Source organism: Lycium barbarum, chromosome 11 (assembly GCF_019175385.1).
Source record: "Lycium barbarum isolate Lr01 chromosome 11, ASM1917538v2, whole genome shotgun sequence".
Taxonomy (NCBI): domain Eukaryota; kingdom Viridiplantae; phylum Streptophyta; class Magnoliopsida; order Solanales; family Solanaceae; genus Lycium; species Lycium barbarum.
The window spans coordinates 123,568,838-123,585,674 of NC_083347.1; the positions used below are offsets into that span (position 1 = coordinate 123,568,838).

A 16,837-nucleotide genomic window follows, 5' to 3' on the forward strand; every position below is an offset into this window, starting at 1 on the left:
GAAAGACCTTCGGCTCAAGAAAAAACATGGCAAAAAAAGGTCAAATAAGGACAAGCAATTCAAAGCAGTATCAAAATAAAATACGAAAGCGAAAAACCATGGTAAAACAGTCTGAAAAAAAGGAGCAGTAGCTACTGCAGAAAGCATATACTAGCTGATTTGATTTTTTTATGAACATTTCAATCTTTTTTTCACTCTTTAATTAATTTTTCGTTATTACTTTTTAGATTAATACGAACTAGAGTAAAATTGACGTAGATTCATATATGTACATCGCTTTCTCTTTTTCTATTCATAGATGCATTTCCGTGTACAAATAATTAGCACACCAAAGTGGAAATTCTTAGTGTATACACTTTTAAGTAAACTCCAAAACCGATACAATTGTACCCCTTAATAGGAAAGGAAAAAAAGAAAAAAAGGAAAACCATCAATTATAAAGTTTCTAATGTTCACACCATATACAAGAAAATACCAAGAAATAACATTGAAAGAATGTAAGTATAGAAGTAATTAAATATTGTGATAGCAACGCATGCATTACGTAGCTTTATGTGCAACTGTACCTAACGAGTACTAAATTTTAATAGTGTACGTGCACTCCAAGAAAAAGTTATTCGTAATCGTACACGTACGTATTTTTAATATTAGCATGTGTATTTCATGGTATACATGATTAACGAGATTTCAAATTGAGATGGATCCATGATTTAAATTTGATGAATTCGACATTTAAGGCTCTTAGCGCTAGCTGAACTAATTGTACTTTATGAGTCACATCTAATAGTTGTTGAAATGGTAGTGGATTTTCACATATATACCTCTATCAACAGAGACAGCGTTAGAATTTTGAGTTTATGGGTTCTAGATTATAAAAGAATAACTGATAACTTTCTTCTTTTAGAATTGGTAACTTTCACATTATATGTTACCAAATAGAAACTTTCTTCTTTTAGAACTGGTAACTTTATTTTTGACACAAAATCTGTACTAAAGCTATTGGGTTATGCTTAATCTATAAACGAAATGCTAGTTCCGCCCCTATGTCTTATTTCGCGTTTAAACTAATGAGTTCTGATAAATTCATGCAGAAGAGCTGCATCAGCAGAACTAGTTTCAAGTACAAGTTGACTGATTATTTTAGAGATCTCAAGTTTAAAATTTAAAAAATTATGAAAAACTGGTAATGATGAGGTTAAATATATATATATATATATATATATATATATATATATATATATATATATATATATATATACAACTTTGTGTGACTCTCTTTTATTTTTAATCTGCTTGGAAAAGTTTGATTTTTAGTTTCTAAGATCAATTTAACTTTAAATTTCTTATTTATCCTTAATGAGAAAATTTAATAGCACTAAAATACTATGACATGTCTTAAAAAAAATCAAAAATCTTGTATATGTTTTGTTATGCACATATATATACAAAGACGGGAAAAACTTCTAACTATCTAACTGCGCTAATCGAATTGATCTTGGGGACCAACGATATTCATGGTGATTAAAAAAAAAAAAAGAACATACACAAATTCACAACAAACCCATCATAATTGTCGTGTATACGAAATCTACTGATCTGATTAATTTAGATTCAGGTAGTATACGTCAACCAAGTGTAGGCACTTGAATGACAATACCATTGCCATCAACCCAAACACGAACTCTATCACAACGAAAATCATCAGTCACAGCACTATTAGGCTCCACAATAGAAACTTTCACTCTCCTATTTTCATTCTTGATTGTAGCCACTGCCACTTGCCCATTCATGCCCAATAGCTCTGGCCACATGTTTTTACCAACACCTATATAGAAAATTAAACATAAGTTGAAAAAATAAAAAAAAAGATAAATATCAACAACAAAAAAAAAAGGATCACCATAGTGAAAGCACAAATGAAATAATAATTCAATTCATATATAGTTGTGGAGCTCGATCTAAAGGTTCTTTCTTGATTTAGCTAGTTAGAAGAATATGTAATAGCATAAAAATAAAAATAAAAGGCAGCTCAATACCGAAAGCATCCAATGTTCACGCAGGACCCGGAGAAGGGCTACACCCCAAGAGGTATAATGTCGGCAATCAACCCTGATGCAAGTATCAATATTTGCTGATCACACACATCGATTGCATGACCTATAGGTCACGCAGTGACAACTTTACGTTGCTCCGAGAATATGTAATGTAATGAAGTTACTACGGTGATTTAGCCCAAAGAGCAGGGACCGAACTAGGGGAGCGCAAGGGATTCATTTGACACTATGGCCATAATGAAGGAGATAAGAAGCCTAGCTGTAGAAAGATTTTATTTTATTTTTATTTTTTATTTTAAAAAAAAAAAGAGACTTACCATTGCATCGAAGCATTTTGTGATTATACAACTTGTTGAGTACTTGTTTATCGTTGTTTATGAGCAATGCTTCTAGGAAGATGAAATAGGTATTTAATCTATAGTTGGAGAGAACAACACTGAGGCCAATAATTTAAAATTGCCGGCCAAGATCTTGAATAATTCATAGACAAAAATTATTTAGGAACTTAATTAATTTATCGGTTTCGACCATTTTATATTTTAGCATTTTTGGGGCTTATTTTACTAGTAATTTGTCTGTAGCATGCAATCTATTGCGTAACTACAATATCCTGCCTATAGCGAGAGTAATGGGTCGGGTCGAAATCATGATCGAACATCTTTAACTTGGTGAAGAAATGAAATTACGACTTTGCTATCAGCTATAGCTTTTGGCACGATCGTAAGCGTTTGATCCTAACACAATCGGTAGCCAAAGAAATTTTGCATCATAAAAAAAAAAAAAAAAAAAAAACAAACAAACAAACAAAGATGGTATTTTCAGTTACCCTTCAATCATTAGAATTTCCAATATACTTAGTTGTGGAGGAGTTTTACAACTAGAATAAACCTTATTTGTCTTTGCAGGTGCATTAAGTTTTTCTGATATTGTAGCAAGGGAATTGTCTCAACATCACCAATTGAGTTAGAATTTCTGCAAGCTGTAAGAACCTTTTTTTAATTTCCCATCAGTGTCCATTATTCACTATGGTGCCCAACTAATCTGAATTCCCGTTAGGAAATCCTACTTTGGAGATAAAGCGCTTTCTATCAAAGACGACTTCATACTCAAAACTCGAACCTGAAACCTCTGGTTTAGAAAGGAGGAGAACTTACCACTCCACCACAACCTTCGGTGGTACACGTTGTAAGAAATTGTCATTATAGTGTAAGTTCCTAACATTCCCCACTCATTTTTCAAAAGAAAGAACAAAAAATAACGCGCCCCTCAACTAATTCCATGTGGTACCTGCTACCTTCCCACCAACACATGTACCAGATAACTCTGTCAACCAAAGCTTAGGCAGATGGGACGAAATCACATAATAGTTTTGCCGAATTTGAACCAGAGATCACATAATTCTCAACCCACTTCATCCACCCTTGGGTGCGAAAAGAAAGAAAAAGCATGTTTGTGAACATCATACTAGTACTAGTTAAAGCATAGTAATCTAAACTGTTAATTCCTTTACTTCCCAATGAAATATTGTGCCTAAATTGAGTCTACTAGTAGATCATTTACCAGCAAGTTAGCTAATATCAACCATTTTGTGAGAAACCATTAAGCTGATTCACTTGATGTGGCCTTGTTTGTGCTGTAAGTACTCAACCATGGTGGAGGCAGCATCTTAGTTTGCTCATTCACAGTCTGTAACAACCGAGGGATTACACTATAAAGTTCGGCCATCTCCTTCATAGCTCCATTTCCTTTTCGTGCATTCGTTCCATCACTCATCTCCCCATCACCATTTGACCAAATAGTGATCTTCGGTTGCAGTCCTCTAATAGCTTCTGCATTGAACTTGGCGATGTCCTTGTATATCCCTTCGTTAATCATCAAGTAATCCCTTAATGCTATGTAATTTCCTCCCAATGCTGACAACAATGTTTGTATGTAAAATCCTTGTGCTGCTGCAAAAGCCACAAGTCCTTCTGCCTCTTTCGTCTTGGCATAGAGCGCAACATCTGCAGCTTGTTTTTTCGCGTATGTTTCAGCGTCTGATTCGACCCTTCGAGCCTCTGCTAACTTTTCTTTCTCATACAGTATTGCATCAGCTGCTTTTTGCTTTTGGTAATACTCCCAATTTGCCTCTTGCACCTGGATTTTCGCAAGAAATCAGCTATATTATGAGGATTCTTTATAAACAATAAAATAAGATTTGATATTTTATAGATCCAAATGTCATCTGACGATGCCACTTTTGAGTAGAACATCAATCTTATTACGTATGTCAAATTTGAACAGTTTTGTTAGATGCTAGAGAGCATTGAACCGTCAAGCGAAGATATAATCAATTGATGCCATCTGGTTGGAAACATCAAATATATACTTCATTTCATTTTATACGGCGGTGTTCTACAGAGCTCCAAGTTTAGGAAAGAAAGAAAGACTTTTAGTACTGATCAAAAATACCCTTAGAATTTTTGGTTTCATAGCCTGTTTGGCCAAGCTTTTTGGAAGCCAAAGTGCTTATTTTTTTTTTTTCTTTTCAAAATGCTTATTTCAGAAAATTGAGGTGTTTGGGCAAGCTTTTAGGGAAAAAATAAGTGCTTTTGAGTAGTAGCAGAAGCTAAAAAAAAAAAAAAATCCCCCAAAGCACTTTTGGAACATTGGTCAAACACAAAGAACTACTCTAATATCGGCAGAAGTGCTTTTCAAATTAATTAGCCAAACACAAATTGCTACTATCCAAAAGCACTTCTGACAAAAAGCACTTTTCAAAATAAGCAGATTTTGGAAGCTTGGCCAAACAGGCTATTAAACATTTTATGAAATTCTTTTTATGATGTATTTTGTGACATTTCTACGGCTACAAGAGGACGTCATTAAGAGTGAAATGGGAAGTATAAAATTAATAAGTTTTCAAAGATAGAAAGGTACCTTTTTTTTATTAGACAAAACAGAAACAGAAACGGAAACAGTGTCATATAAAATAAAACAGATAAGAGTAACTGAAACACAGTTATACACTCAAGACTCACCTTAATCTCATATTCCACATTAGCCCTGCTGAGGAATTGAGCCTTGAAGTTCTCAGTCTTAGTCAGGACATTCCTTTGCTCGACTTCTCGCTGTAACTCAGCCTCCCGTATTTCCACGGCTTTTTCAGATTCCACCTCTGCCATCTTTGCCTGCTGAGCCCATGCCGCTTTCTTGGTTGCTAGTTTTGCATTCGCCTCGGACACTTCAGCTTCTTGCTGATTCTCAAAAATCTTAACTTCTGATCCCACCTTGATCTCCTCCATTTTACCTTGACCTTGTCTTTGAGCGGTTATTACCTTTGTCTCGACATCAATCTTTGAAGCACTTTGAATTGTCAATCCTTCACTCTTTTTGGCGCCAACGTCGCCCTTCATTTTTGCTTCAGCAACATCAACTTTTGCCCTGTTTGCTGCTTCCATTTGAGTTTTCTGGCCTAAGTATGAAAAGTACTCATGACCTCTGACATCAACTAGTTGCTTAATGTTAGCATTATATATCAGAAGGCCAAATTGGTTAAGCTCCACCTGAACCTTTCCAAAAACTTCGCTTTTGAAATCTTTTGTGCCTTTAAAGACGTCTTCCATCGACATTGAAGCAGCCAAGACACGCGTTTCTCCCTCAATGATGCCTTGAACAAGTTCTTTTACGTCATGGGAATCGCGCTGATGAAGAGAAAGAAGCCTCGCGTATTTGACAAGGCTGTTGTGGTCATCAGCCCGGGGACCAATAGTGAAAACGGCGGGGAGTAGGAAAGATAGCTTCTCCACGCTCATGGCATTGACTTCGAAGGTGTAATTTACAGGGGTAACATCAATTCTTGTGCATTTCTGAAATGGCCACACCATAGCCCTCTTCGCAATTTTCAACTCATCAATTCCTCTGCCAGTGATCACCAAGAATTCGGATGGCTTTGCCACATGGTACCACATTGTCCCGTTCCTCTGTTGTTTCACTTCCTGAAAAATTTCCAGAAACAATACACCTTTGTGAGACACAAAAGTACACAATTATTAGCCAAATCAGCAGAATTGCAGCAAAAACATAGCTTTAATTCCAACTACTGATCGTCTTTAGTTTACAATTAATTGGCTGAAGCAGGTGGAAACAATTAATCTACACATCATAAATACAAGAGAAAATTAGAGTTTACGTATTTGATCATCGTTTGGTAACGGGGAGAACTCAAAAAAATAAGGTGAAAGTGCTTGTAAGATTAAGCGTGTTCATATGTAGAACTTAAAGTTATGAGTTCATTCTAACACACTAACTTTGGTTCAAACTAAATAAGTACATATAGCTGACTTCGAACCCAATAAGTCAAATGAGTTATGGTAGAATCCCGAACTTGAACCCATAAAGTTCAAATCCTGAATCCGCTCATGTGCATATGAATCACTTGACTTGATAAACCAATTACACACAAAAGTAGAATCAACAAGAAAGAGAAATTGACTAAATAAGTATTAAAATTTCAAACCCTGTATATGTGTTAAGAATTTCACTAAGTAAAAATAACTGAATTCGAGCCCAGTAAATCAAATGAGTTCCGGTAGAATCCCAAACTTGAACCCATAAAGTTCAAAGTCTGAATCCGCAGAATAGTGTTCACTAACAGTGATTTCTCATACATCTTCAAGTGTTAAACTATTTTACATGCAAAATCAGAACTGCAGCAGTCACTAATAGCTCCAAATTTGATGAAAAAACTCACCTTGAATCTTACTAGAATACTTGTGACACGTGTAAAGCATAAAGTTATGAGTTCATTTGAACCCATTAACTTTGGCTCGAACCCAGTATATGTGTTAAAATCCACTAACTAAATACAAATATTTGACTTCGAACCCAGTAAATCACACGAATTGTGATAGAATCTTGAACTCATAAATTTCAAATTCTGAATCCGCCTCTATGCATGTGAATCACTTGACTTGATGAACCAAATTCATAGAAATTAAAACCACGAAGAAAGAAAAATTGACCCCTTTTAAGCAAATTGAAAAAGCGAAAAATAACAACATACCCATTGTAATCTCACAACTGGGATCTGGGGAGGGTAGAGTGTATGTGTACACCTTACCCCAACCTTGGGAGTTAGAGAGACTGTTTCCAATAGACCTTCTTCCAATAGACCTCGGTTCAAGGAAATATTTCAAAGCAGGTCGGAAAAAGAAATAGCGAAAATGACCTCGGCTCAAGGAAATATTTCAAAGCAGGTTGGAAAAAGAAATAGCGAAAATGAAAAGTCATGGCAAAATACTATAGAAAGCATGTCAAAGCATTATGAAAAAAAAAAAAGGATCAGTAACTACAACAAATAATACGGTGATCGACAGGGGAGGAGCCACATTAGCTCCGGGGGTTCATCCGAACCCCCTCGGCGAAAAATTACAGTATATTTTTAAAGTTAAAATTATTTTGTTATGTATATATAGTAGATGTTGAACTCCCTGACTTCTTCGTGTATTTACCTTTTAGAATTTTTAAACCCCCTGGATGAAAATTCTGGTTCCGTCACTGGTTATTGAAGCGCAAGAAACAACATATAGTAACCAAAATCAAAGGACAAGAAACTACAAGAGTAAAACTACGATGCTAGTAGGGAAGAATAAGCGAGACAATACTTTGAAAAAACAAAATATGTAAGATAACCTAAATAGTGTTCACTAACAACTATTTACATGCAAATTGCAAAATCAGACTGTAGCAGTAAACATACCTTTGATTTTGAACTCTAACTCCCTAATATTTATACATGAGAACAAGAATTGTAATATTTATATATGAGGACAAGAATTGTTTTTTTACACGCCTCAAATTACGGTATAATCTAAAAATTAAAACCCTAGTGTAGCTAAAAAAACGTTCAAATTGTTGATGGACAAACCCTTAGCCAATGTTCACTCAAACCAATTGGTGCATGACATGTGTACTTCGAGTAAACTTTATTGCCTAGTGTGGTTATTATATCTACGCTTTGATCCCAAAAAAGTTAGAGATCAGTGGTAGAGGCAGGTGGGAGCAAGGGGGTTCGAATCTCTTCGACGGGTAATTACACCGTATACTCAATGTTAAAATTATATATATATGTGGACAAAGTTAATTTTTTTTGTATGTTTACTTCTTCGTATTTTGATAAGTTAAAATGGACGAACTTAATAAACGGGTGAGATATTAACCCGCCTAAGGTTAATATCTATTTTTTAGCAAATTTTAGTTTATTTATTTTTTGTCTTGTAATTGTTGTATTAAGAATTTCTTTATTATGGTTCTATATAACATATCAAACAATTTATTTAAAAAAATATATAGATAAGGTTTGTTATTGCATTTTTTTTGTGTGGATTGTCCTTCAAAGGCATTGGTCTTTAATTTTTGTCTCTCAAATTGGTGGTCTTTTTTTTTTTTTTTTTTTTTTTTGCCCTTCGTCTAATATCCCAAGGTTCTAGGTTCGAATCTCAGCTCAATAACAACAACAACAACAACAACATACCCAGTGAAATCTCACAGAGTGGGGTTTGGGAGGGGGGTAGAATGTACGCAGACCTTGCCTCTACCATGGTAGAAAGACTGTTTCTGGTAGACTCTCAGCATAGGAACAAGCAATTCAAAACAAAACGAAAAAGAACAAACCATGAAAACATATTAATACAATAGTCAAAGTACAAGAAATAATAAATACTCCCTCCGGATAAAAAAAAAAGTCCACTTAGCCATTTGCACACCTCTTAAGAAAACACTAATTCCTAGACAAAAATAGATAATTTGGCTAAATTACCCCTAATTAAATAAGCATTGGGATTTGATCATTTAACATTTAATAGGGGCAAATATGGAAAAACAGGATTAATTCTTTCTTGATTTGATAAGTGAACTCTTTTTTTGACCCAATAAAAAAAAGCTAAGTGGACTCTTTTTTTGATTCGGAGGGAGTAGTAACAGAAATCGACGAGCAAGAGACTAAGAGTAATACTACGACTACTAGTCGAACCCTAGTTCAGTAAAAAAAAAAAGGAATTTTGCAAGGCAGACTTTTGCATTCAAAACTTTGACCCGAACAGGCCTAACTTTGCTACGAAACTCCGCCTTGCGATTTTTTGTTTTTTGACTGAGCCAGGGTTCGAACCCCAAACTTCATGGTATTAAGTGAAGGACAACAATTAAAGACCACCAATTTAAGGGATAAAAATTAAAGACCAGTGTCTTTGAAGGCCAATCGTGCAAATGACCCCGCCAGTGAGCCTAATAAAAATTGAAAACACAAAATCCCTCCAATAATTTGACTACCCGGAAGTCTCTACTCCTTCCTCGAGAAGCTTTGTAATTCAACAACTTCTTCACTCTCCATGCTACATAAAATTATCACCCATTACAACTCTTTTTAACTTAGCTTTTTTAATACACTTTCAAATTTCTAGGATTCTCATAAATACTCACAAAAACAGGCACGAAAAAGGATAAATAACATATGCTCTCAAAAAACATAATCTAGTTTTTGACACTACAACAAATTTTTTAAAATACTAAAGAACTTGTGCCGAGCGAGATAAAAGTTTAATTTTTAAACATAAAAATGTTACAGAAGTTATGCCGAGCGAAGAAGGCCCGAAATATTTTTAGTAAATGAACAACAGGACAAAAATTAAAGACCACAAATACAAGGGACAAAAATGAAAGACCAGTGTGTTTGAAGGGATATCCGCGCAAAAAAGTGTCAATAATATGTTTCATTTGAGGCCCAACTATAAGGCTTTGGTCCAGGGCAATTAGCTGGAATGCCCTTATTTTGGGGTGGTCTTTAATTTTTGTCCAGCAAATTGGTGGTCTTTAATTTTTGTCCTTCACTTAATACCATGAGGTTTGGGGTCGAACCCCGGCTTAGTAAAAAAAAAAATCGCAAGGCAGAATTTTGTAGCAAAGTTAGGCCTATTCAGGCAAAAGTTAGGCCTCAGGCAGAATTTCGAATGCAAAACTCCGCCTGCAGGCAGAGTTTTGCAAGCCAAAGTTAGGCTTCAGGCATAGTTTTGCCAGCCACCAGGCATAGTTTGCTACAAACTTTACCTGCAGGCAGAGTTTTACAAGCCAAAGTTAAGCCTCAGGCATAGTTTTGCAAGCCAAAGTTAGGTCACAGGCATAGTTTTGCAAGCCATTAGGCATAAGGCAAACTCTGTCTAGCGAATCTAAACCTCGGTCTTGCGATTTATTTTTATTTTTTTGTTTGAACGGGAGTTCGAACCCGAAACCTATGAATTTTTAGGCAAAGAGCAAAAACTAAAGATTTCAAATTTAAGGGGCAAATATTAAAGACCAGTGCTTTTGAAGGGCAATCCGCACAAAAAAATGGTTATTGATTAACTTGGGCTATATAGCGATCCAACTCTTAGATGGGCTCAACTCTAAAAATATCCAAATTTGTATGGACTTTGTGAAAAGGTCATATATACTCTTGGCGTTATAGAAATGTGTTGCTTTTCGATATGTGGTCATAGAGCCAGTTTGGATGGGCTTAAAAAAAACAACTTATAAGCCAAAAAAAAAATTGGGGTAGCCCAACTTTTTTTTTTTTTTTTAGCTTATAAGTTGTTTTCAGTTTATAAACTGCTTTAGATAAGCTAAGTCAAATGGGTTCAATTTTTTTTTTTTTTGGACTTATTTTAAGCACAAAATGACTTTAAGCTGGCCAGCCAAACACTCAAAAAAAATGAAAACAGCAACTTATAAGTCAATCCAAACGGGCTCATAGTAGTCCAATATGGTTAGAAATTCTGAAGTAATGGTCATTTATATGGCATTAAATCACATTTCATCTCATGAGGATGTACATGGACATATTCTGGTAAGCATGAATTTGAACTTTACTGGTAAGCCCAAGAGTATAAGAGTAATTTTTGCAAAATCAGGCCTCACATATATCTCGCACGCATAGGGAAAATCCACCACTATCTCTTTCATGCCCAATGTTTCACATGTCTGAGCCCATTCTTCTTTTCCCAACTCTTTACAACTCCACTAAAACCAATTCCTTATAAAGTGGAAAGAGAGATCTTCTTATTCCATAAGGGACACTTTTTAATTAGATACATTTACTTATAACACATATTTAGTTAGATAAATTGGATTTGAACAAAATTAAAATAATTCAAATGAATCCGTATGTTATACTTTGCATTCTTTCTAGATTTCATAACCTACTTTCTCAATTCAGAACCGTCTAACTGAATCAACTACAGAAACATTTTGTGAGTTGCATATAGGGGCATGTATAACTAAAGATTAGGACTTGTTTTGCTTTAAGAATTAAGGAACTCTTTTTCATCGACTTCAAGATAGCAAAAAACTTGTTTAACATTTTAGATAAATTATTTCTCCTTTCATTTCAAAATTATCTGTCACTTTTTGCTTCTCTAGATTTTAACCATGTGAACATTGACTAATATTTCAAAATACTTTTTTCATCACATGACAAGAATTGCGACCTAATTATAGTTTGTTTTTTTTTTGTATACCTTTTTTATATCTAAAATTTTAATTTTAAATTATTGAGATGATCTGATTTAATTTAGCTTCAAAAATTAGTCAAGTTGACTCTTGAAAAAGGAAAAGGCATTTTATTGTAACATTACCTCATCGTTACGTTGGGTTGTAACTTCCTTAGCAGTTAAATGTGATGTGCCTAGTCGTCTAAATCGGACCTTTATTTTGGTACAACTTCTTATAAATGCTCTTGTTAAATGATTTTTTAAAAGTTATATAGGAGACACTTGTTATTATCTATATTTAAGGACAAGTAGCCATGCATAGTCTAAACTAAACCAATAATACATCTGTTCTCACTGCTGTCCCCTGAAGAGTTCTCCTTTGTTCCTCAATAAAAGAACAAAAAAGGTACCTTAAACTGAGTATTTGTTCAAATTTTGGGGGAATTTTAATGTCTCTAACATAGTGAAGGAATTTCAATTATTATTACCTATACTAAGGGAAACTATAGCCATGCATAGTCTAAAGACAACCTTAATGATTTGTTCGTCAAAGTCATCATTATAGAAACATCTGCCAGAAAAAGCAAAAGAGTGAATCACAATGATAAAACAAAAAAGACAGCCCCTTCTCACTTATATATAAAGGGCTTGGGAATTAAAATTAAATGACCTGACCCTTACCAAAAATATTGAAGCAATATTCAAGTATCCCAAAAATCCCCCCCACCCCTCAAACAAAAAATATGTTTACATATAAATTGAGATCGGCTATATGAGTACTTAGTTACCATTCGAAGAAAGAAATAGGAAAAACAAGATTTGTTAAGGAGAATGTTGTCTGGTTCGTGATCAATTAAGTGTCGACTTTGATCACTTAAATGATCTCGGACCAGGCTTCATTCCCCTCAACTCGATGTTTTATTTCCAGGAGTGTCGATCATCTTTTTATTTGATACTCATGAGAAGTGGCGGAGATATGAGTATTTTTCACCAAAGGAATTCACCATCTATTATATATAGATAAAATGATTTAATCTTATATATATAATGTGATTTTCCGGCAAATTAAAGAAAGAGCTCTTTATTTGGATTAATGTCAATGTTCTTGTTTTGACAGCCAAAGAAGAAGAACAAGAGACAGCATGCAAGTCATTGATACTGATCATCCCATCTTCGGAATTAATCTGCAGGGTAATAATTAAGTAGTAGAGAACTTGTTGAATTACTATATCCTTTTAATTTTCTAGTTCTTGATTATAATAACACTTCTTTTGTACAGGATATTGACATGTTTGGGAAATGCTAAGTAGATAATTAAAAAAAGAATGTCTCGATTTGTTTTCCAGCCATAGAAGTGTGTAAGAGAAGACATTTGAACAATCAGGTCATGATTTATACCATCATATATTACCCATAAAAATGTTTTTTTTTTCAAGTCCAGTTAACTAAGCTCCCACTAAACTGATAACCTATTTAACTATACTGATAGTAGGGGCGGATCCACGTCCATGGGAGCGGGTTCAGTTGATTCCGCTACGTAGATTTTTTTATTTGTTTGTATATATAAACTATATTGGAAAAACACAAATTAAGGTTTTATATTTCTATTGAATTCGATGATCTGATAGTGTAAAAAAATACGTATATTAACGATGTGAATAACTTAAGGAATATATGAAAACAAAGCTATCTTTACATACAGTTAATATATCTATTGAGTCTTTCACAATGAACGTTGCTTGCAGAAAGTTGCAAAGGATATAGGGTTGATTTAGGGATTTCTTTTCTCTATTCACTCTGTGAGAGGCTTTAGTATGATGTGAGAATTTACTTGAATGTGTCTCTCTTTTCATCTTGAGACTTTTCATCATTAACATTATGCCCCATTTAAGGCTTTCTACTACAGTAATTATATTGGGTCAGCTGATTGGGTCACTTTTGCATGGAAATTCTTTACAACCATGTGGCTTGTCATGTCCAGACAGTTTTTTGTCTAATGAGTTTTATTTTTTATGGTGTAAAAAAATATCTGCATAATTGGGTCACTTGAACGATAATTGTAAGTGAGTTTAAGTTCTATATATTGATGAAACTTATTTAGGTACAATGGTCAAAAACATAGCTGAACTATCACTTCTTCATGAGTTTCAAACCTCAACTATAAGTTATTCCCTTTTCCTCTCTGAACTATCACCATCTACATACTTTTCCTCTCTGAACTATCATCATCTACGTACTTTTCCTACCTGAAATCACCATATGCGTACTTTTCCAATCTGAAATCACCATCTACGTACTTTTCCTACATGAACTATCGTCATCTATGTATTAAAACACACCTAGTTGAGTAAATAGTGATTGTTCAAGTAGGAAAAGGGAACAATCAATAGTTGGCTTAATCAGCTTCAAGGTGTGTTTTAATATATAGATGATAATAGTTCAGGTATAAAAGGGGAACAATATAATTGAGGTGTGAAACTCTCGAAAAAATGATAGTTTAGATGCGTTTTGACCATTAACTCAAATATTTATATGACCATATAGATTAATTGATATTATGTTGAAAACAATAACTAACTTGCTACCATAAATAGGTTGAAATTCACTAATAGTAATTTTAATATATATAACTTAAATCCAACCAACTATACCTAGCTTTGTTAATAGTCATTGATTGGTATAACCTAAAAATATAAATAGTAAATAACATCCAATGACTTATCAACTTCGAGTTAAATCTTCTTTCAACCGTTATTTATTAGGCAAAAGTTGAGCTAAAGTTACTTAATCTTCATTGAGATCATATATTTGTACTTCTAAATCTCAAACAAGTCGAGTCGGTTATATGAATTTCACTAATAATATCATCCATTTAAGCTTATCTCAAGGGGGGAGAATTTATCTTATTATGCTTGTAAAAATCCATTATATTTAGATAAAAATGTTTTTAGGGGAAAATTACTTTTAGAGGAGTCAAAAGTATGGAAGAGAGACAACTTGAGTGTGTATGAAGAAAAAGCAGTGTCTTTGTTGGATAAAGCCTCATCATTAAAATGGAAAAATTGATTGTTCAAACACTTTTGAGTACTTCCTTTCTTTTCAATAATTCTTGTAACAACAAAAGAAAGAAAAAAGAACCATTCAGACAGAAACTTTTATTCTTTTATGAACAAAAAATCTGTGGAAGCTTCAAAGATTTGTTGAGTGTCAAAAACTAAAAAGCTGCAATAGTATAGCAGTAATGAAAAGGGCAGATTTATAAGTATGCACCTTTTACTTTTTCCTTTTCCCTTTGGTTTTAGCTTACATAGGCATGATGTGGTTCATGACACAAATCTAAAAATAACAAAAGAAATGGATGTCTAACGTGACACGTTTTCTCCATAACTTTCAAGTTAAATAACAAAAGAAATGGATGTCTCAAGTTAAATAACAAAAGAAATGGATGTCTAATCTTTTTTCTATTTAAAAGTGTAACTGGTCATAGGAGACCATACCATTTGTGCAGAGTGCTTTTTCATCATGGATCATTAGAAACAAATAATCAATTCTGAAACTAGAAACTCTCTAACGTATATGCCATTAATTCTCATGTATGTAAAATACGGCAGGAGAAATGTTGAGAAACCATAGGCAAGACGGGGGATACACAACCCGCAGGAGTGGCCGAGTTGATTGAGCAAGGATCTCCATAATGAGAGGTCTCAGGCTCAAATCCCCCTACATGCTTTCTCGGTCAAACTCGTCACACAGGGCTTGCCTAGTGCGGTTTACTCTCCTCTATGATTTGCGGGCTATTACGGTGAAGCGGCGCACCCAAAGGGTAGCGGCTGCGGGCTCACTTGTCATTAAAAAAAAAATGTTGGGGGGAAGGAGGGGGTGTTTGTACACAGCTCTTCTCTAACGAGTAGTCGATCAGGTTCTCCAAGTGATAATAATAACTCGAAGCATCAGGTTATCTTAATATTGCAGATAAAGAAGCAGAAGAGAAGAAATTCAGGGCTCTCAAACAAGACTCTCATTTGCTGGAGGAAACTAATAAGGCGATTCAAGTCTCTTACAAGAACTCAACAATGTCCATGCGTGCATCGGAGTTTGGATTCTTTTACCAAAGCAAGTTCAGAGCTTCATCTTACTAAAACCAAATTGCAAGAGGTAGTCGAAGAAAGGTCGTTGGTGGATTCCCTTCAAGCAGAACTAGATAGCTTGAAGGGCTATAACTCTCAACTTAAAAAGAAGGTAGATGAAGCAGAAGTCTTGATGAGAACTTGCGGTTAGATCTTGATAACAGCAAGAAAGAGCTCTGAAGCAAAAAAGTCAAAGGGCGATTCACGAATCCAACAGTTACTTCTGAGGCTGTTCAGTTTCTACAGGAGCGAGGCAGAGGAGAAGAGGTGATGAAGAACGTGGAATTACTCGGACAAGAAGCTGTCACAGCTCGAGCTTCAGCAGAGGAAATACTAAAAAGAGGCGAATGCTGCCTGCAGAGACGCTCGCAAGTCATCAGATTCACAAGATGGGATATGATAAGCTTGGAGTCTAATGGAAAGATCAAATTGGCAGTTGAGAAATACCGTGCTTTCAGCAAAAAAAGTCAAAAGAGATCAGAAATGAGAATGACAAAAAGGTTGCCGCTGCCACGGCTCAAGTAAAACCATCACTGCCAATGAAAAGGAAGTTCTCATCAAAGTGGAGGCAGGTCTGAAAGAGAAGCAGGACATGGAAGTTTCAATCAAGGATGCTTTAAAGGCGGCAGATATGGCTGAGGCAGCCAAAAAGGTCGTTGAGGGCCAACATTTCCCTCTCTTGCTGTTAGGAAACGCACATATGTGTCCCTTGGACAGTCTTGATGTATATTCTGCAAAGTAGAGGAAAAAGATCAATTAATGAACCATTAGTTATAACGCAGTGGCATAGATCCAAACTTGAAATGCGTGACCAACTGATTTATCATTCACTTCAAAGCTTTAGCTGAACTAAGAAAAGTCACACACAATGATAGCTATGACATGAATCATAGATAGCAGCCCATACAATGATGTCAAGAAATAAAGTGGTCAGCGGTACTAAGCTATTTTCACACTCATCTACAGCTCTTTGCCTGGACAACCATGCTTCCGTTGGTTACAATTTACGATCACAAAAAATCCCAGTGTAAAATATCTATTGGGACTCATTTTTAGTGTTCTATTTGGATACTTATGATACATTTTCTAGAGACTAATAGTTACTAACACTCTGGCAACACAATATTCAGAATCGTCTCGAGTCCCAAACACGAGA

General features: G+C 34.8%; 1 protein-coding gene across 4 annotated transcripts; it reads right to left on the reverse strand.

The window, feature by feature from the left end:
• Positions 1 to 3,444: 3,444 nt before the first annotated feature.
• Positions 3,445 to 8,113, reverse strand: LOC132618778 (flotillin-like protein 6). Of its 4 annotated transcripts, none has more exons than XM_060333791.1 (3): positions 7,963 to 8,113; positions 5,075 to 6,031; positions 3,445 to 4,190 (listed from the first exon to the last, which is right to left on the reverse strand). In XM_060333791.1, exons 2-3 carry the CDS (start codon positions 6,002 to 6,004, stop codon positions 3,654 to 3,656), a joined length of 1,467 nt encoding a protein of 488 aa, XP_060189774.1. In that variant the 5' UTR covers positions 6,005 to 6,031; positions 7,963 to 8,113; the 3' UTR covers positions 3,445 to 3,653. The 4 variants fall into 4 exon arrangements, with proteins under 4 accessions (XP_060189774.1, XP_060189772.1, XP_060189773.1 ...); XM_060333789.1 differs by lacking the exon at positions 7,963 to 8,113 and adding an exon at positions 7,795 to 7,937; XM_060333790.1 differs by lacking the exon at positions 7,963 to 8,113 and adding an exon at positions 7,099 to 7,786.
• Between the last annotated feature and the right edge of the window lie 8,724 nt (positions 8,114 to 16,837).

Coding starts and splice junctions, on each gene's coding strand:
- LOC132618778 (XM_060333788.1), bottom strand. CDS start 6,852: ATGGGTTCAAATGAACTCATAACTTTATGCTTTACACGTGTCACAAGT. Junction 6,032..6,786: donor GTATTCTAGTAAGATTCAAG/GTGAGTTTTTTC, acceptor GAAATTTTTCAG/GAAGTGAAACAACAGAGGAA. Junction 4,191..5,074: donor ATGTGGAATATGAGATTAAG/GTGAGTCTTGAG, acceptor GCGAAAATCCAG/GTGCAAGAGGCAAATTGGGA.